Consider the following 19717-nt stretch of genomic DNA (forward strand, 5'->3'; position numbering starts at 1 on the left):
TCTGTCCCCGCCAGTAGGAAAGCGAAGTTCCCAGGGGCTGTTCTCGGCAGCCAATGAGCGTGGCGGGGGGCGGGCCTCTCCCGTCCATTGTTCTCGGTGCCCCTCGGGCTTGAGCCTCCGTGACTCCGGAGGGGCCGGGCCGTGCCTGGGGGCACTTTTGTGCGCGGAGAGGCCGCCCGAGCGGGATTTGGTTTCTGGAGAGGTGAGCCTGGAGAGACAGAGCTGGAGCCGCGCGGGCTAGGGGAGTAGCTCGAGGCGAGGGGATAACGGGCCTGGAGCCAGTGCGGGCAGCCCTGCTGGGGGAGGGGCGTCGGGGGCGCTGTCCGCATCCCGCGCGGCGCCGCTGTGCGGGTTTAGGCTCCCGGTCCGCTCAGCCGCCGGACCCTGACTCTTCTCCCTAGCGGTGAGCTTGTACATCCAACCAGAGGCGCACGGTTTGGACTGGAAAGCACATTGGACGACATCCTGCTTAGCTCCTCATTTTACAGATGGGGAAACTGAGCTTTAGAGGGGGTGTGTCTTGTCTCAGGTCAGACAGCGAATAAGCTGACTAGGAGCAGTTTTCCTGGGGTCCCAAGTAAGAGCTGTGTTATATCTGTTTCTTCTAGCCATTTGGTAAATACACATTGAGAACTTAAGTGTCCCCACTAGCTTTTCTTTTTCCCTCTTTTAAAAAAGTTTTTCCTTCCCTATTTTGGAGGGAGGGGTGTTATCTGAGTCTTTATAATGCAGTAATAATATTTTAAAATAACTTTTCATTGCGTTTTAGTCTTTATTTTAAATAATTTGTAATATCACTGCTCACAACATTTTGTAAAATTTCCATCCAGGTTTTTTTTTTCTTGTGTATGTGTTCATTTTCTTTTTTTTTTAAGGAATTGGGGTCATACTGTGTCTATGGTTTTTCTGCCTCGCTTGTTTTATTTTTATCCATTGATTTTCACATTATGAGGGTTATCTTAAATCATTAATAATTAATAATCCTTGTCAGCATAATTTTTTAAATATTTAAAAATCATACAGCAGAGTGCACGAATCTTAAATTTCATATGCATGCTCTTATGCAACCATTGTCAAATCAAGATACACAACATTTCCAGCTTCTCTGAGCCTCTTCTCAGTCAGTAACCCCCGCCCTCAAAGGTAGCCATAATTACGTCAGAATAGTTTTTAATATATTTTACTAAATTTATATTTAATATGGATGTGCCATAATTAACTATTCTGCTGCTGGATTTTTAATGTGTCAGATTTTTTTTTGCAATTAGAAACAATGCTATGGTTGTGTGTCTTTGGAAATAAATTTCTCATAGCAAAGATGGTTATTTTTATGGATAAATTCCTGAGGGAGTAAGTTAGATCTAAGAGTATGAACATTTTTAAAACTTCACATTTTAAAATATGGTAATAATGCAGTTGAGATATTACCTTCCTTCTAGTGAGGCTCAAAGTGCTTTGACATCTGATCCTTTGCTAACCCTTAAGATGTCCCCTTCAGATAAGTAGGATGGATGTGATTATCTCTACTTACTAGGCGATCAGTGAGGTTAAGTGACTGGGTTGTATATTAGGTCAAGGTCACTCACTCTGCCAGTAAGTCTGAACTGACTCAGGGCAGGATAACTCAGTCCTAGGTTCTTGTGAGGGCTTTGAATTTCTGATACTCATACTTTGGTCTCTTGGAAAGAAAAATACTGTGTTTTTTATACTTGTGATTCTTCTTTTCTTGCCATAGAAATGTTTTCAAGAATAAGCCATTTTTCCTTTAAGAAGGGCAGGAAACCTCTGTTGATTTGCTGATGTAAGAATCACTTGGTGGCCTGACCTGGGCTGCTGTGAGTTTTAGGACAGTTTACTTATTGATTCTGGTTCTTTCTTGTTCTTAGGCAGACTGCTTGTTGAAATTTGAGGAGGGAGCTGCCTTCTCGGAGAGCCTGGCTGGAAAAGACTAAAGTTCAAGGTTAGAAGCCCCGAGACCGTGGATGATGGCCTCGGAGGTGCCGAGAGTAACCACTTCTCTGAGCCCCTTAGTCCAGGTGCCTCAAGAGGAGGATGAGCAGGAGGAGGAGGTGGCCACCATGATCCTGGAGGACGACTCCTGGGTGCAGGAAGCTGTGCTGCAGGAGGATGGTCCTGAGGCCGAGCCCTTTCCTGAGAGTGCTGGCAAGGGCAGCCCCCACGAGGAGGCAGCCGGGGGGCCACAGGGTGCACTTGGCCGCCTTCGAGAGCTCTGTCGGCGCTGGCTGAGGCCAGAGGTGCACACCAAGGAGCAAATGTTGACAGTGCTGCCAAGGGAAATTCAGGCCTGGCTGCAGGAGCATCGGCCCGAAAACAGCGAGGAGGCAGCGGCCCTGGTGGAAGACTTGACCCAGACCCTTCGGGACAGTGGTAAGATGCAGACCCTTATAAGGTGAGGGCGGGAGCACCCCTCTGAGGTGGAGGGGTGTGGGTTTGCAGAGGAGGAGAAGGTGGTATCCAGGACTGAGTCTGAGTCGGCGTCATCCCTCTACTCTGTCTGCAGGCAGTCAGCCCATTGTCATGCTTTTTAACACCCTGGTTGTGTACAGTGACAGTTCCAGAATTTCGGTGTAAGAGGGGCTTAGAGGACTATTCTTGGGGCTACATTTACAGAGTTAGCACAGTTTTTACTTCTATGTTTATCTGGAGTGGTTGGGAAGCTGATGGAGGTTATGGGGGGGCAGGGGCTGGGAGACCCTGTAAACCACCCTTTGGCACTTCCACCCGGTTGTACAGTAAACACCCAAATATTTAAGTTCCAACAGTCAGAAAAACCAAATCCTATTTTTTAAAAGTGATTATTTTTGTGAAATCAAGGTAAATGACTAGTAAACCAGCTAATAATTAGGGACTTATCTGTGGTATAAAGTCATCCTGGGGTCTTAAAAGAGTAATTCCAAACTTGAGCTTTTTGCAACAGTTAGTATATTTGTCTGTTGTGTTATTCATACGTTGTGGGATCCAGATGTGCCATTTAACAACTCTCCCTCCATTCTGGTCTTCAGTTGTAACTGGACTCCCTTGATTACCAGATATTTACTCAGATCTACCTGCACTGTCAGGACCCATGGGAAATGATGGCTGGCTGCCTCTGTGCTGCTAAGTGTAGAAGTTCAGAAAAAGGAGTGGGGAGAGGAGAGGTCAGAGAAGGTGTCACAGAGGATGTGAAACTTGAGCAGGAGTTGCAGCTGGAGTGGGGTTTGGAAAGGTATGGGGCAGGAGGAAGGCATGGCATCCCAGAGGAGCTGTGCTCAGTAGAGGCTGGGAGGGTGGACCAGCCTGGGAGAGTTCAGGTGACAATAAGGAAGGCTGGCTGATTGGAGTGAAAAGTGTGTTTTTAAGAAGTGGTGGGAAGTAGAGTCCAGGGGAAGAGTGGGTGGAGGCTTGGACTGAATGTCTTTGGCCTCAGCAGGTTCTAAACTAGGGCCCGAGGGCTGTGGGAGGAAGCTGAGTCGAGCAACAGGATGCAGGTTTGATTAGAGCAGGGGGAGGCTGGAGGTAGGAGAGCAGCTAGGAAGCCGCCTAGACACTGGGTGTGCAGGGATAGGGGTTGGGCTGAGGTGGGGACAGCAGGGGACAAGGAAGAGATTGGACATGTGTGGTAAAGAACTAATAGTAACACTGGCCAGCATTGATCTATCCTTTTGGGGGCCAGGCAGTATGCCTAGCATCTAATATGCAAAACTCATGTAAACTTCACCACCTTGGTAGAAATGTAGGATTATTATCATCAGAGAAGATAAATGACTCCCTTAAGGTCCTACAGCTAGTACAAGGCTGAACCAGGATTCCAGCTTGTGGGTCTGAGGACATGGCTCATGTTCTTAAGCATTTTGTCACATCTGTGATGCAGAAATGATAGTTCCCAGTAGGGTGTTGGAAAGAGGGGATGCAAATGAGGACTAAGACAACAGTGACTAAATCAGAGGCATTTCACCTAGAGGATTCAGGAGACTGGAAAGGGAAGGTGGTTTGGGGACAGAGTTGTAACAGTGCCCAGGGCCTTGGGAGATGTGAGCAGAGCTGTCCTTTGGAGAAAAGGGTGGTCAGGGAAGGCCTGCTGTGAGCCCTGCCATGCACTGAGCACCATACATGTCTGTGTCCATGTCACTGACAGTCTCGGGAGGTAGGTGGGACTGTCACTTTATAGACGAGGGAATGGAAGTTCAGCAAGGTCAAGCTCTTCCTTGAGGTCATACAGCTGGTTAGTAGTGGAGCCAGGATTCAAACTCCAGTCTCTTTGCTTCCACGTGTGTTTGGTAGATCCCACACTGTATTTGAAGCAAAGGTCCTGAAAAAACGCTTTGAATTTTATTCTTCCTACTTAAAAAAAGGAAAAACCTCTCATTCGCTTTAAAAACTTTACTTGTCTCCTGATAGATGTGACAAGTTTGTAATGAACCTCAGGATCTTCAGTTAGATGCCATGGAGAGGCCAGAGGGGTGGAGGGCTGAGGACAGTCCTCTGGGGTTATTGTTCACTTGGGGAAGTCACAAGGCAGGGGGTCAGGTCTCGTCAGGTGTCTCTGAGGTGATGACAGGCTCCCACTGTGACAGCCCTGCCCACCTGGCTTACTGGAGGGGCTTTGTGCTTGTCATCTTTCCTGGGACATCCCAGATTGAGTCCCAGATTGAGTGAGTTTGTCAGCGCTCTGATTTCTGCCTTTGAGACCATCTTTGTTGGATCTTATTTGTTTTATGCATGCTCCCACCTTCCTCCTGATGCTCAGAGGAACCTCTGCAATTATCCATCTCTTCGCAAACATTTACTCAACATAGGACCACTTGATCTCTAGTCTGTTTGTCCAGCTTGGGACCTTTGGTCACATTTACCTAGCACAGGACATTTCAAGGCCTGGTTAGACAGTGGTTGTTCAATATTTGACTGGTAGTCATCTCGAAGGTGCTCCCAGTGAAAGTATCTTGTACTTCTAGTTGAGATTGGACCTATATTAATAGTTGAAGTGGTAAAGCTCATCTCTTTCTGAGTGTCTCCCCAGGACATTTTAATCCCCACACGCAGCCCTAATTCAGGTCCCTGGTATTTCACCCGAACTCTTGCCTCCAAAGGGAACCTGCCGTCAGCCTCCTTCCCCTACATTGCAGCTGCTCCACTCCCACCCAAGTAATTGGATGCTTTCCTGCTTCAGAATCTTCTTCAGTTCCCCAGTGTCTCTAAATCAAGCATGACTTCTTTGTTCTGCTTGCAACACGTGGCCTTGAGTGACCTGGCCCAGATGGCTCCTGGCCGGTCCTCCCCTCTTCCCCTCGCCACAGCCCTGGCTCCATTCAGACTAGATCTTGCTGTTTCTTGAACGTAGCCTGTGCTTTCTAGCATTCACTTGTGCTCCTGAATGTTGGCTTGGAATGGTCTTGTCCGTTCCCATGTGATAAAATCCTGGTTGTTCGTTGAGTGCATCACTTTGGAAACCTGCCCCATAAAGCTGTCCTTACTTCTGGCCCCTCTTCCCCGTCCCCATTTCCACCCAGCCGGGAGCCTCTCTGATCACCTCTGCTAGAAGTCATCTCCCCCAGAACATTTGAATTCTCCTTCTCTTTCAGCTTTTTATTGTATTCCATCTTGTTTTCTACTTATATGAATACTCATCTTATTTCTTCTAGGAACCTATAAAATTCCAAAAGTTGGGAGGAGGGTATCGTTCAAGTGGTAGAGTGCATGCTTAGCATCCACAGGGTCCTGGGTTCAATCCCCAGTACCTCCTCCAAAAATAAATAAGTAAACCTAATTACCCCCCCCCCAAAAAAAGATAAATTAAAAACAAGTCTTTGGTTTTTTTTTTTTAATTCCAAAAGTCAAGGAACTTGGCCTTTTTTAATTTTTGACTCTCACCGCACCGCACCGGGCACAATGCCCTACACGTAGTGGGAACTTGTTAGGATAAGTAAATGAAGCCTTCCTGCCTCCCTGCAGGTGGGAGCGGCTCACCTGCTGGGTCCCTGAAGGAGGCGGACAGACAGCTACTTCATTCCAGGCTTATCTCCCTTTCCTTGAGAAAGCCAAGCTAAGCTTTTGTTTTAAAACAAAATGGGGTCAAGGCCAAATGTGACAGAACATAGCCAGGGATACTCCAAATCTAGAAAGGAAGCGTAGATAAGACTGTAGCTTAGACCCGGCAAATACTCAGGCCAGTAGGCAAGTCAGGCAGCTCAGTCCAGCGAAAGAGTACCTACTCTTAGGTTCTCGTTCTCGGAAGCTCCACATTAATCCTTGGTTTATATTCAGCAAACTCGGTGAATACTGTAGCATTTACGCTGTTATTCAAGATATTTTGAAACATGGAGAACATGTTTCTGGGTTCAGAGGTGTGCACTATTCCTCCTCCTCAAGTTCCAAAGGCTCAAGGATAGAAGCCGGGAGGCGGCCTCTTCCACCTGCTGTTATCCAGCCAGACTGGTAGGGATAGTACATGGAACTGGCAGCATTTACTTGAATGGACAAACTTTGGACTGGGAAACCTAAGGTGTGGTGAATCCACAGCCCAAGAAGGACATTTGCCTGAAGGTGTCTTGCACTGGGGAGCTGGTCTTGGATGTGGCCACCAGTACACAAATGACAGAGAAAATGAAACTGCGGAGGTCTGGACTTGCTAGCCTCTGTAGGGCAGTACCCTTCCTGTAGCGATGATCTGTCCAGAGATGCGGTCTTTCCGTTTAGATGAGATTGGTTCATGCCTGGAGCTGTGTTTTCAGCCTGTGTCTCACAGGCCTGTTGAAAGACTGTTTATGAAAAGTACTAATTATCTCTGTTGTTTGTTACAAATTACTGTTGTAAAAATCAATACACTTCTGTTTTTTTTCCCTAGTGATTTGGGGAATAACCACCCAAATTTTCCAAGGCAGTCTTGAATATAAAATCTTTGTACTTGTAAATCATCAAAATGTCACCAATTCCAGTATCTGGCAGCCAAACCATACCTCTCAGACTGTCTCATTTCCCTCTGTAAGAGGCCTGGGCCCTGGGGCCAGAAGTCATTTCTCAAATTGTGTTGCCCAATTTTTGGTCCAGAAAGTATAGTCACTGGAGCTGAGACAGCTTGTCCTGGACTGTTCTCTAATTGCTCTGCCCATGTTCATCTAACTTTCTGTGTGAAGCTAGCAGAAAAATACCTTTAGAGCCCAGAGACCAGTGGACTCATGCCACAGCGGCCTCCACCAGATAACCCCAGACCAGTGTGGTTGCAACATCAGGGTGAAAGGGGAAATGCTCCTCTCCTAACAGATTCATTTTATCTCATACAAGCACCATCACTCAAGAAAGAAACTGCTGACATCAGAGGGGAGCAAAGGGGAAATGATAGGGCTCAAAATTGACAAACGCCTGACATATAAATCCTCTAAACGTTAGTGCAGTGTGGGGTCCCTGCACCAGCGTCATCAGCTCCATCTGGAAATGTGTTAAAATGTGTTCCTGGGCCCCACTTCAGACCTACTGAACCAGAAACCCTGGGGGTGGGGGTCTGGCACTCGGGTTTAACAAGCCCTCCAGGTAATCCTGCTTCAGTCTCCTGTTTGAGAACCACTGCACTAGACCTCTGGTTCTCAAACTTGGCCTCACATGGGAATCACTGAAGTCTTGGAGCCCACTTTCAGGCATTCTGATTTTCTAATTTAGTTGGCATGGGGTGTGGCCCAGGCCAGGGAGTTTTGAAAGCCCCGCTGGTGGTTTAAAGATGCAGCAAAATTTAAAAACCACTGCTCCAGAGCCTTGTTACTCAGGGTGTGGTCCATGCTCCCAGAACATTGGGATCACCTGGGAGCTTGTTAGAACGGCACACTCTTGGTCTCCGCCCAGCCCCACTGAAGCATAATCTGCATTTAACAAGATCTCCAGGTGATTTGTTTGCCCTTTGAAGTTTGAGAAGCACTCTAGACTAGAGAGAATGGAGGTTATCAACTTCAAATCTACTCTTATCCAGCAGTTGAGTGGAAGAGTCACAGTGACCTGTCCAGCTGTCCTCAGCATCTCACCTGGCTTTTGGTGGGCACCGGCAACAGCTCACCTATTTTGAACTTGCTATCCCAGCAAGATGCTCCCTCAGTGGTAGCAAATGAACAAATACATTCATTTTTCTTAAGAAGGGGAGTGGAGAGTGTTGCAGGGTTGTAAAGGTCTATGTCTTTTTTTTTTTTTTGCTTTTTACTTTTTGCTTTTTTTGTGGGGGGCAGGGAATTCGGTTTATTTATTTATTTACTTACTTTTGGAGGAAGTACTGGGGATTGAACCCAGGACCTTGTGCATGCTAAGCATGCACCCTAACGTTTGAGCTATATCCACCCCACCCCATAAATGTCTATTTTTAAAAATTTTTTTATTTTTATTTTTTGTAAATGTCTTTTTAAAGCTACAATTCTTAGGTTCAAAACGAAATTACTTTTAATTCACTTAAATATTTGAAATGTATACCATGTAGAACTCAGAGAGAGATGTGGCATTGTAACTGTAAAATGTTTGGCAGTCGTTCATTTAAACTGATAACAGCGCCTTGCTGTTTTTATCGGCAGTTGGTCTTCCAAGCAGCGTTCAGGAGGAACAACGGTCCCAGTCACCCAGGCATGATTAAGGTTCCTGCCAGCCTTGCCAGGGCAGCGCCCTGATGGGGAGAGCCCCACTTGGGCATCAGTTGTATCAGAATTACAGAATCACTTCTGTATTTTAGACCAGTGGCTCTGACCATGGTGTTGAGACACAGCAGTATGTCACAATCAGGTGGGAGGGAACTTACAGGAATTCTGAGCCTAACACACATTAAAGCACCAAAGTTTGTGACCAGTTATCTCGTTGTTATAAATAAATTACAGCAAATTCAGACTTATACCCTTTCTAGCTTGGGAAAGAACGATGAGGCCTCTGACCAGGCAGGGGACACGCTTGGGCACTGTGAATTCCACGCGAGTGTACTATGCATGTGAGTCTAGAGCCATTGGTTTAGACTGAGCTTCATTTGTTTACTAACCAATAAGGGACCTGTGGCAATTCAGGAACCATTGAGTGGGTGGTATTTGGACAGTGGTCTAACCATTTTTTAAAAATTAAAATTGGAGGCGGGAGCTCACAGCGAAAAAAAAATGTGACAATGAATATATGTATGTTCATGTATAACTGAAGAATTGTGCTCTACACTGGAATTTGACATAATATTGTAAAATGATTATGAATCAATAAAAAATGTTAAAAAAAATTGGAGGTGGGAGGGTATAGCTCAGTGGTAGAGCAGGTGCTTAGTTTAGCCTACATGAGGTCCTGGGTTCAATTCCCAGTTACCTCCATTTAAAAAAATAATAAATAAATAAACTTAATTATCTCCCCGTCAAATAAAATTTAAAAATTTAAAAAATTTAAAACCCGATCCCTATTTCATAACTTAAAATAGATCTCTGCCTCACGAGTTATACAGAAATGAATTCCAGATGAGTTATAGATCTATACTGTAAAAAATTTGGCATCACCTATAGAATATTTTTGTAATCTTACTGTGGGTTAGGACTTCTTAACCTTAAGCAAGACAGAAATCTTCAAGGCTAGATTGGACTCATGAAAACAGAAAAAAAAGTCTTTATATAAAAAAGATACTATGAACAAAGTTCAAAGACAGTGCACAGACTAGGAGGAAATACTTTCCACAAAGTCTGCAGTGTAGCCGATAAGGGTAAAAATCGCAATCTGTAAGAGCATCTAAAATTCATAAGAAAAGTCAACCCAGTGGAATCAAAGGTAAAAGATATGACCAGACAATTTAGAAATGAAGGAAAACAAATTATAACCATATGAAAAGGTGTTCAACCTAACAAATCATCAGGGAAATACCCATTAAAACAAGATACTATTCTTTTGCCTGTTAGACCATCAAAAGTAGAATAGTATTTCTAAGAATTCTCTGCCCTTCTGAGCATTTATTTATTTTTATAAAGCTATTTCTTTTTTTCTTTTAATTTTGTTCCTTTTTTGGGGGGGTGTAATTAGGTTTATTTATTTAATGTTTCTTTTAATGGCGGTACTGGGGGTTGAACCCAGGACCTTGTGCATGCTAAATATGCAGTCTACCACTGAGCTATATCCTCCCCTCTCTGAGCATTTATTTAATCCTTTAAAATTAATTTCAAAAATTTTCTAGTAATGATCAACTATTTTACATTTGATAGAGTACATAAAATGATTTGTAAGAGCCATAAATTCTTTTTTCTTGTTGTGGTAAAATATATATAACATAAAATTGTCATTTTAATACCATTTCTAGGTATACAGTTCACTGGCGTTAAGTACATTCACATTGTTTTGCAACCATCACCACCATCCAACTCCAGAACTTTTTCCTCTCCCCAAACTGAATCTGTACCCATTAAACACTAACTCCCTATTCCTCTCTCCCCACGACCTCTGGCAGCCACCATTCACCTTTCTGTCTTTATGAATTTGCTCTGGGTACCGTATGGAAGAGGAATCATACAATATTTGTGCTTTCGTGACTGGCTTATTTCACTTAGCATAATGTCCTCCAGGTTCATCCATGTTGAATCATGGGTCAGACTTTCATTCCTTTTTAAGGCTGAATAATATTCATTGTATGTATAGACCACATTTTGTTTATCCATTTGTCTGTGGGTAGTCACTTGGGTTGTTTTCAACTTTTGATTATCATGAGCCATGCATGCACAAGGATATTTGATATCCCTGCTTTCAATTCTTTTAGATACATACCCAGAAGTGGAATTGTTGGGTCATATGGTAATTCTGTGTTTAATTTTTTGGGGAACTGCCAGACCATCTGCCACAGTGGCCGCACTATTTTACATTCCCACCAGCAGTGCATGAGGGGAGAACATAACTTCTTTGAAGTCTATCTCAGGTGCAGGTTTTTGACAACCTGTGTATACTTTCCAAAACCTGTAGTCACAATCAAGTATCACAAACAAGCTCCCTCTATGAGTAAGTGAGTAATTAAGTGTTATATTCAAGAAGAACAGGCTTGTTAGCTGTGGTTACAGTGAAGCAGATGAATAAATAAAATGGATCAGTATTGTATAGATAACTATGAAGATCAGTTAGAACCGCATTCCTATCTTCGCCAAATGTCACCTTCTCAGAGGGGCCCTCCTTGTCTCCAGAATCTGAAGGTGCCCTCCAGTTATATTTATACTACCTGAAAATAGACCAAGGAATCCAAATAAAGTCTGTATGTGATGTGAGGTCCTTCAACTTTTAAACTACACAGCACAGTCCAAAACCCTTGTTTTAAAGTCCTTGCATAGGTAATGGGACTTCTTCCCTACCTCAGTAGTTTGTGGGGAGAACAAAACATTTAGAAAGGGAGACCCCTTCTTTCCTTTTTCCTTAGTGCCTGACTCATCTCTGAGTTTTCCCTGCTGGAGACCTGGCCGTCCAGCCGCTTGCTCACAAGCCTGCTTCCCCAGAAGCCTGCCTCCCTGCATCAGTCACATCCACAAAATATGCTCATCTTGAAATAGCAAACACTGTTTCTACTAGTGAAGTTCTTTTTAAAGAAAATTCTCAGCTCCGATCACCTCATCTCATCTCCACTCATAACATGTTGGTGAAGATATGCCCCTTGCATCTGACCAGACCAGCTTCTGAGTTTTCACTTTCCTTGGCCACTAACAAGAAAAGGAGGGAATTGCCTGCAGTTTAATGTGCTCTCTCCTCTTGTTTTCACCAGGGCCATCCTTTCTCGAGGAGGAGCTCGGAGGGAGCAGGATCCCTCATCCTTCGCAGCTCAGTGATCCTCCTCCCTCATTTGGAGGCCCTTTTTCAGACAGATCACCTGAAGGTCACTCTTTTCTGTCCTTTAGAATGGCTTCTGTGCCTCTGTGTTGTCAGAGATCAACCTTAAGAGAACTCTCAATCTCCCTTTGGCCTTCTCTGGAGTATAACAGTTCTTGCATCTTTGCGTAGTAAAGGATAGGACTGGTCCTTAAGCAGCGGACAGTGAGGGGGTTATTGGGTCTGGGGTCTGCTCAGAAGGGCCTCTGCAGTGAGGTTGTAGAGAAAGATAATCACACAAATTAAGTATCACATTTAAAGGCTCCCAGATTATAAAGGACTTCTCTCATACTTTTGTCTAATAGTTCAGTACTAATTTTTTTTCCTTTAAATCTTTGATCTCTTTGGGATTTGTCCAAGTGTAGGTCCAACTGAAATTTTTCCATTTTGCCCTAACTAGTTGTTCCACCATCATTTATTGAATGTGGTGTCTTCATAAATTTCAGAGGCTACCTTTATCATATGTTAAATTCCCGTAGTCACAGAGATGATTTTTTCTGTTCCACTGGTCTTTTTTTTTTTTTCCTTTCCTTTCATTTTAAAAATTTTTTGTCTTTCTCATTTTTAAAAAAATTCTTGTTTGGGTTTTTTTTTCCTCTTTTTTCTTTTTCTTTCTTTCTTTTTTCCTACTGGTCTGTCTATTCATGTTTCACCTTGTTAAATTCTGAACTCACATGTCTGTTGAGTCTTCTGGAGTTTTGGTTTTGTTTCATTAGTCTGATTATCTACTAATGTTTTAATTATTGAGATTTGATAGTGTGTTTTAACATCTGACAGAGATAGTTGCTTTCCTCCCCACTCCCTGATTTCAGTCAGTAATTGTCTAATAATGTTTATTTTTGTCCTATTAAAGACTCTTCTACTTCAGCTACACGATTTGCCAATTTTAAATGATATCCTTTGAACCCCTAGGTATACAGATGAGGCAACTGACAGACATCCCATATTCCACCGTCTTCCTCGCAACCCCAGTTTTGGTTAGAGTGTCATTTCTACATCACTGAATAACATTTACATTCTCTTGTATCACCCCAACCAGCAGAGTCGTTTGTAGATGTTCTGAAGTTAAATGTATCAGGTGTTCAGCCCCAACCCTTTTCCTCTGAAATTCCCTTTATCTTGTTGTGACTGAAATTCATCTCCTAACAGTTTCCTCAAGAAGGGCCAGAGGAACAATTTCTGTGAATTTGTGTATATTCGAAGCTTGGCCTATAAACTTTATACTTGAAGGACAGTTCTGCTGAACACAAAACCCTGGGCACATGCCTTCTCTTCTTGCATGTCTTATAGCTACTGTACACTCTGCGGGGATTGGAGGTTCCTGTAGAGAAATCTGAGGCCGGTTGATTGTCTTCCCCCATCTAAGTGATTCGATCTTTTTGTCCCCTGTCTCATTATTAACTACCTTGGGTTGATTTTCCTTGGCACACAGTGCACCTTTCAAGGGTTCTTCTGTCTTTATGGATTATATTTGCAGGCTTTGTTCTGTTCCTTTGGTTTAGTTTCCTTTTTTGAGAACTCTAGTTATATGTTTATCGATTCTTCTTTTGTCTCACTTGGATTTCTATCATTCTCTTTAATCCTTTTAACTTCTTTTGGTGGGGGATCAGGGAGGGAGGTAATCAGGTTTATTTATTTATATTTTAAAAGAGGTGCTGAGGATTGAACCCAGGACCTGGGCATGCTCAGCATGTGCTCTCCCACTGAGCTATACCCTCTCCCATTGAGCTATACCCTCTCCCCGTTAACTTCTTTCTTTGTTTCCATTTCCTGTCGTTGCTTTTCTTAAGTCAGTTCTCCTTTCTCCTTTCTGCGCTTTCCTGGGTGCCTGTTTTCCTTTGTGTTCCTCCCCATTTTGTCGTCATGTCTCAGGATTTTACCCCTTCTTCCCAGCTCACATTTCCTCTTGTCCTGTTGTCTGTTCCTCAACTTTGCTTTGTGGTCTTCCTTCATAGAGGTGGTGGCTTCACTTAACATTTTGGAGGGATGAAAAATGGTCCCTTTTCTCAATAACTAATTCCTATGATTAATGAGTGAGAGTCCAAGTCTCCCTCCTCCTCTGCGTCACAGAAACAGAAAGCTTCCTGCCTGCTTGGTTCATCTGAGTGATTCTAATTGTAGCCTCACCTGCTTTGCTTCTCTGAACCAAAGAAGACAGCCCATCTTATCCCGGTTCCCAAACGCACTGATGCACTTGAGGGTGAGTCTCTTATCCTCAGGAAGTGATTTTTCTGCCTGAGTTTGAGAAACTTCCCCTGAGCAGGGCCCCTCTCCTGCTTTCCACACTTGATCTCTTTGCTTCTTCCTTCATTGGCTTCTGCCCAGTCTCTGCCGGTTTTGGAAGCCCTTACATGTATTTTGTTGTCTGCAAGTTAATCTCCCTCCTAAACTGACTGAAAATGAAGTTTGAGTTTTTGTTTGTTTTCCCTGTTGCCTCTGAGCTTAGCCAGGAACATACCAGTTCTTCTGATTTGAGAGCAGTGAAAAATCTTGTTAGCTATCATCCCTGTTCAGAAGAGAACAGCTACTTAAGTCATCACAAAAGGGTTTGGGTTACATTAACTTGAAGAAAATGAAACAGGGCCTCAGCCTGGAGGTCCTCATTAGAAAAGAGATGCTAACAGGGCTCTGTGCGAGAAACTTGCAAGAAAATTGTCTTGCAGGGCATTAAGGAAGCACAGAATCCTTGGCCCTAGCCAAGTGGGAGTGTGCATGGAAACTCTTGTGCCTACGTCCATCCACTGGAGATCTAGGGGAGGGGGCCAGAGGGCAATTATAGGAGTCCACAGTTTACCAGTAGCATATATGTTAGTGTGAGCATGAAATGTAATTATATCCTTATTTGCAAATGTAAATACGATCTTGAGGCATGAGTGTGAGTGGAACCTAGGTTTTGTCTCAGAGCTGCATGCCACATTTTATCATGTGCATGTATGGAAATTTACATTAACTTATAGAAACTAGTAAGCACTGAATGAGCATCTAACCTTAAATGGTTCATCAGCATTCATAATGGAAGTGTCACTAGGGCTTTGTGTAATTATTTTGCTAATTGTCTTCCTTGCTGTGAATGGAACTACTTTCTCAGGAGGTCTGATGTCTGGTGTTAGTAATAATCAGGCTGTCATCTTTATCAGTAAAAATACTGGTTTATTTCTGTATACGCTACAGAATTCAGAAAAAGGGTTGAGGACATCTTACAGAAATAGAGCACAAAGAAAGTATAGTAAAGAAGAAAATATTGAGAGGAAAAAATGGAGTGAAAGAACACAAATTGCATGTTGTAAAATCATCCAGTATTCCTCCTCTGAGCTTTTGGCTCTAAGCTTCCACACGGGCGAGGCAGAGAGGGAGCCACAGTCAGGGGCATGAGGCAGACACAAATCACGCAGGAGAGCAGTTCCTTTTGGTATTTCCATCAGAGGGAAATTTCCTCCTCTGGCCGGAGAAGAGGATATTGTGTGGTATAAACAATGTCATCAGCAACTTCCTGGCAGCACTAAGGTTCCTGACAGCCATGAATTTCTAGTGACACTTAGAGTGTTTACCAGTGTTAGCCAGGACCATTAAACCAACATGCAGTTCAGTGAACATAGTCCTACCAGTGTCAAAACCCTGTGATGCAGGCTCACAGCTCTCTGCTGTTCTGGCTAAATCCTGGGGTAGATTTTAGAGTCTCTGATGTAAGGAAAGGAATACATATTCTTCCAGTAATCTTCTCTCATGATTTATTTCTCCCAGATGTTTGCTAAGTATTGGGCAGTCAAGAGTTTGACAAGTTTCTGGAAGGTAGATGCTTTGTATCACCCGTGGCAGATCTATCTGTAGGCTCTCACTGCAGAGAAATTTGAGGACTCTTCAAAATGCCCACTTGTTTCCAGTCATCTGTATAGACACCTGGAGTCCTCGATGCAGGTGCCCTGTCATCTTGTCTGTGTCTTATTTAAATGTCAGCTAATAAGATTATAAACTCCAGCCATATTTTAATGCACAAAATTATTATATAAGTGCCATTTGAAAGGAGACTGAGCTTTAGGGAAATTTCTGTGGCACCAATAAGAATCTCATTCATTCAGTCATCAAATTTAATTGAGCAGCTACTAAGCATTAGGCACCATGGTGAATGTTGGAGTCTTTGTACTCTATTGCTTTCCTTTGATTTGGATTTTCAGATTCCCACCTGACCTCATTTCCCAGTGGAGAAACAGGTAGAGACTTGGAACCCACATCTTTTTTTTTTCCATCTTGTTTGTTTTTGGTTATTTCTTATTTTTTTTCATTGCAGTATAGTCGGTTTACAGTGTAATGTTAATTTCTGGTGTATAGCATAGTGATTCAGATAGATATAGATATATATAGATACACACACACACACACACATGCATATTCCTTTCATATTCTTTTTCATTACAGGCTGTTACAAAGTATTGAATTTAGTTCCCTGGGCTATATGGTAGAACCTTGTTGTTTAGCTATTTTATGTATAGCAGAGAACCCACATCTTTAACACTTAGAATTTCTGGGTGATCACCACAAAGACATGAGGCCTGGCCACTAGATAACCAGGTAGAAGGAAATAAACCTGGATTTTTAAAGTTTAAAGGGTTCTCCTCTTTACTTTCACTAGAAGTTTATTTATTTTTTTAAACAGGTCCCCTTTGGCTTTCTTTTCTCATAATTACGGAAATTGAGTACAAATTGTATGTTTTTCTTCATTGTTTCAGATTTTGAGATCCAGAGTGAGAATGGGGAGAACTCTAACCAAGACATATTTGAGGACGTTGAATCACGTGAGATGTTCTCAGAAATGCCCGACGGGGAAGGCATTCAGCAGTCCGATTGGGAAAGTGACTCTGAGAGAGACTGCGGCTCCCGGGGGCCCCGGGGGCCCCGGGGAAGCGCCTCTGGTGAGGACTCTGCGGAGGTGCCGTCCCAGGGCAGGGAAGTGGGGCAGCTCATAGGCCTTCAGGGCACCTACCTGGGTGAGAAGCCCTATGAATGTCCCCAGTGTGGGAAGACCTTCAGCCGGAAATCCCACCTGATCACGCACGAGCGGACCCACACGGGAGAGAAGTACTACAAATGCGACGAATGCGGGAAAAGCTTCAGCGACGGTTCAAACTTCAGCAGACACCAAACTACGCACACCGGGGAGAAACCGTATAAATGCAGGGACTGTGGGAAAAGCTTCAGCCGGAGCGCCAACCTCATCACCCACCAGAGGATCCACACGGGGGAGAAACCCTTTCAGTGCGCCGAGTGTGGCAAGAGCTTCAGCAGGAGCCCCAACCTCATCGCCCACCAGCGGACGCACACGGGAGAGAAACCCTACTCCTGCCCCGAGTGCGGGAAGAGCTTCGGCAACCGGTCCAGCCTGAACACGCATCAGGGAATCCACACGGGAGAAAAGCCCTACGAATGTAAAGAATGCGGCGAGAGCTTTAGTTACAACTCCAACCTCATCAGACACCAGAGGATCCACACGGGAGAGAAGCCGTACAAGTGTCCGGACTGCGGGCAGCGGTTCAGTCAGAGCTCGGCCCTCATCACCCACCGCAGGACTCACACGGGGGAGAAGCCCTACCAGTGCGGCGAGTGCGGGAAGAGCTTCAGCCGCAGCTCCAACCTGGCCACGCACCGGCGGACCCACATGGTGGAGAAGCCCTACAAGTGCGGGGAGTGCGGGAAGAGCTTCAGCCAGAGCTCCAGCCTGATCGCCCACCAGGGGATGCACACCGGCGAGAAGCCCTACGAGTGCCTGACGTGCGGGGAGAGCTTCAGCTGGAGCTCCAACCTCATCAAGCACCAGAGGATCCACACGGGTGAGAAGCCCTACAAGTGCAGCGACTGTGGGAAGGGCTTCAGCCAGCGCTCGCAGCTGGTGGTGCACCAGAGGACCCACACGGGCGAGAAGCCCTACAAATGCCTCATGTGCGGCAAGAGCTTCAGCCGCGGCTCCATCCTGGTCATGCACCAGCGAGCCCACTTGGGAGACAAGCCGTACAGATGTCCCGAATGCGGGAAAGGCTTCAGCTGGAATTCAGTCCTCATCATACACCAGCGAATCCACACGGGGGAGAAGCCCTACAAATGCCCCGAGTGTGGCAAAGGCTTCAGCAATAGCTCCAATTTTATCACCCATCAGAGAACTCACATGAAGGAGAAGCTTTACTGAAGGGGCAGAGAGGGAAGGTGCGGGGGCTGGCCCAGGAGAGGGACTTCCTATGCTGCCCCCAAATAGGGATGTTTATCTTTAGAAGAACCACTCTTCCTAAATGCTTGTTGGGGGGGTTGCCAGAACCTTACCCCTGCTCACCGTCATCTCTAGGACCCCATCGGCTTAGTGGTCAGAGTCCAGCCCCGAGAACAGAGCATAGGAATGGACAGTCAGAACGCTGAGTCTTTTTCTGTTACATTTCTCCACTTGATTGGCTCCTCTCCTGATCCTCTGTGCCTCAGTTTCCTCTCTGGTAGAACAGGGGGAAACAGATATTTCTCTGTGTGAGATGGAAGACAGTGTGGCCCATGTTTCAGAGAAGTCCCGGAAGTCTGGTGGTGTGGTCTGGTTGTTCTGCTGCCTCTTGTTGGGCTGAGGGGCCTCCACCCGAGCTGCTAGCATCCCAGGCCCCCTGCATGGCAGACCCGGCTTTTCCTACCTTTGGGTCCTGGGCCTTCATTTCGGGCCCAGGTTGGGGGGCTTTTCCAATCCTGAGTCATCGCCTGAAGGTAAAGCCCTTTTCTAGTTCTAGAAAGTGTCAGGAACACCGAAACACGAGGGAGTCTGGCCTGGAACCAGTGTCCCAGCAGGACTTTTCCATCAGTAGGGGCTGCACACGGCCTGCCAGCAAAGGCATAAACCAAGATGTATGTCTTTGCTCTCATCTCTGCTCACTGTTCCGGGCTACGTCGGCCATGGAGGGAATGCACTTATTCTTGCAGGGTTCCGTTTTTTGAGTGTGAGGTGAAGTCAGAGCCCCCCAGCTGCCTCCCCCCGTCCAGGTGGATGGCATCTGTGTCTTATCACGGGTGAAATAGTCCTGCATGCTGCAGGGTGGGCTTGTATCTTTACCCGCAGGTACCTGGCCCCATAGTCATCACTCTGTGCACTTGTCATTTCCTTGTTCTTAGATTTTTATCTTATATGTGCAGGTCTAGAATTCTGTCTGGTAGCTTTTGTATATGAAGAACATTATTTTTAAGGAAGTGCTGATTTTGAGGACACATCATCTGTCCCCTGGAGAGATTTGGGCTTGAATCAAGAGTTGGCTTAGAGATGTCATCCTTGATCTTGGGTCATTGAGCCATGAAACAGTTAAGACAGGGGATGATAGCAGGTGAAGGGGTTTGTTATGAGGGAAGAGGGAGGTAAATAAGGTTTTTCTCTCCTACCCATGAGGCCTCCACTCAGAATGCACCTTGGTTCTTACAGGGCAGACACTCCACATTGCCTAATAAAGTAGAGTCCTGTTCTTTTCGTGAGTCTATCTTTGCACATTGTGTTGAAAACTCAAACTTAACTGTGAGCAAACCCACATCTTACTTCTGTACCCCACACACCCACCTCCTGCCCCAGGCCAGAAGAGGCTTAAGACCTTTAGGGAGCAAAAATCTCTTGCTCCAAAGAGCATACCTTTGGATGAACCTAGTCTTGCTTGACCAGTGCCCACACCTCTCCACCGCCCTTTGCTAACTCTGCATCCAATCTGTCAGCCAAGACTTGGAGCAGCAGCTTTGACTAAGGAGCCAAATGGCCTCCCAAGGAGGCCACTGGGAATCATCTCCATCCAGACTCAACTAAGTTAGACACAAGAAAGTTCTAGGCAGTGACAGTTGTTAAACCAAACCACGTAGGCTGTGAAGTCCCTGTCACTGACTCCACCCCTTCATTTACAGAGCAAGGACT

The 19717-nt window shown here is 45.0% G+C and overlaps 1 protein-coding gene across 6 annotated transcripts; it reads left to right on the forward strand.

Moving 5' to 3' along the window:
• Positions 1–79: 79 nt before the first annotated feature.
• ZSCAN2 (zinc finger and SCAN domain containing 2) lies at positions 80–19293 on the forward strand. Of its 6 annotated transcripts, none has more exons than XM_072950819.1 (3): positions 80–202; positions 1887–2388; positions 16539–19293. In XM_072950819.1, the coding sequence occupies exons 2-3, from the start codon at positions 1983–1985 to the stop codon at positions 17987–17989; spliced, it is 1857 nt and encodes a 618-aa protein (XP_072806920.1). In that variant the 5' UTR covers positions 80–202; positions 1887–1982; the 3' UTR covers positions 17990–19293. The 6 variants fall into 6 exon arrangements, with proteins under 6 accessions (XP_072806920.1, XP_072806925.1, XP_072806921.1 ...); XM_072950824.1 differs by having other exon boundaries at positions 1887–2410; positions 16539–16644; XM_072950820.1 differs by lacking the exon at positions 80–202 and adding an exon at positions 404–577.
• Positions 19294–19717: the final 424 nt, after the last annotated feature.

Source organism: Vicugna pacos, chromosome 27, assembly GCF_048564905.1.
Source record: "Vicugna pacos chromosome 27, VicPac4, whole genome shotgun sequence".
NCBI classification, from domain to species: domain Eukaryota; kingdom Metazoa; phylum Chordata; class Mammalia; order Artiodactyla; family Camelidae; genus Vicugna; species Vicugna pacos.

What these genes read in the sequence shown, in the direction of transcription:
- ZSCAN2 (XM_072950819.1), top strand. Translation starts at nt 1,983, where the DNA reads ATGATGGCCTCGGAGGTGCCGAGAGTAACCACTTCTCTGAGCCCCTTA. An exon ending in CCAGACCCTTCGGGACAGTG is followed by an intron (nt 2,389 to 16,538) that starts GTAAGATGCAGA and finishes TCATTGTTTCAG; the next exon opens with ATTTTGAGATCCAGAGTGAG.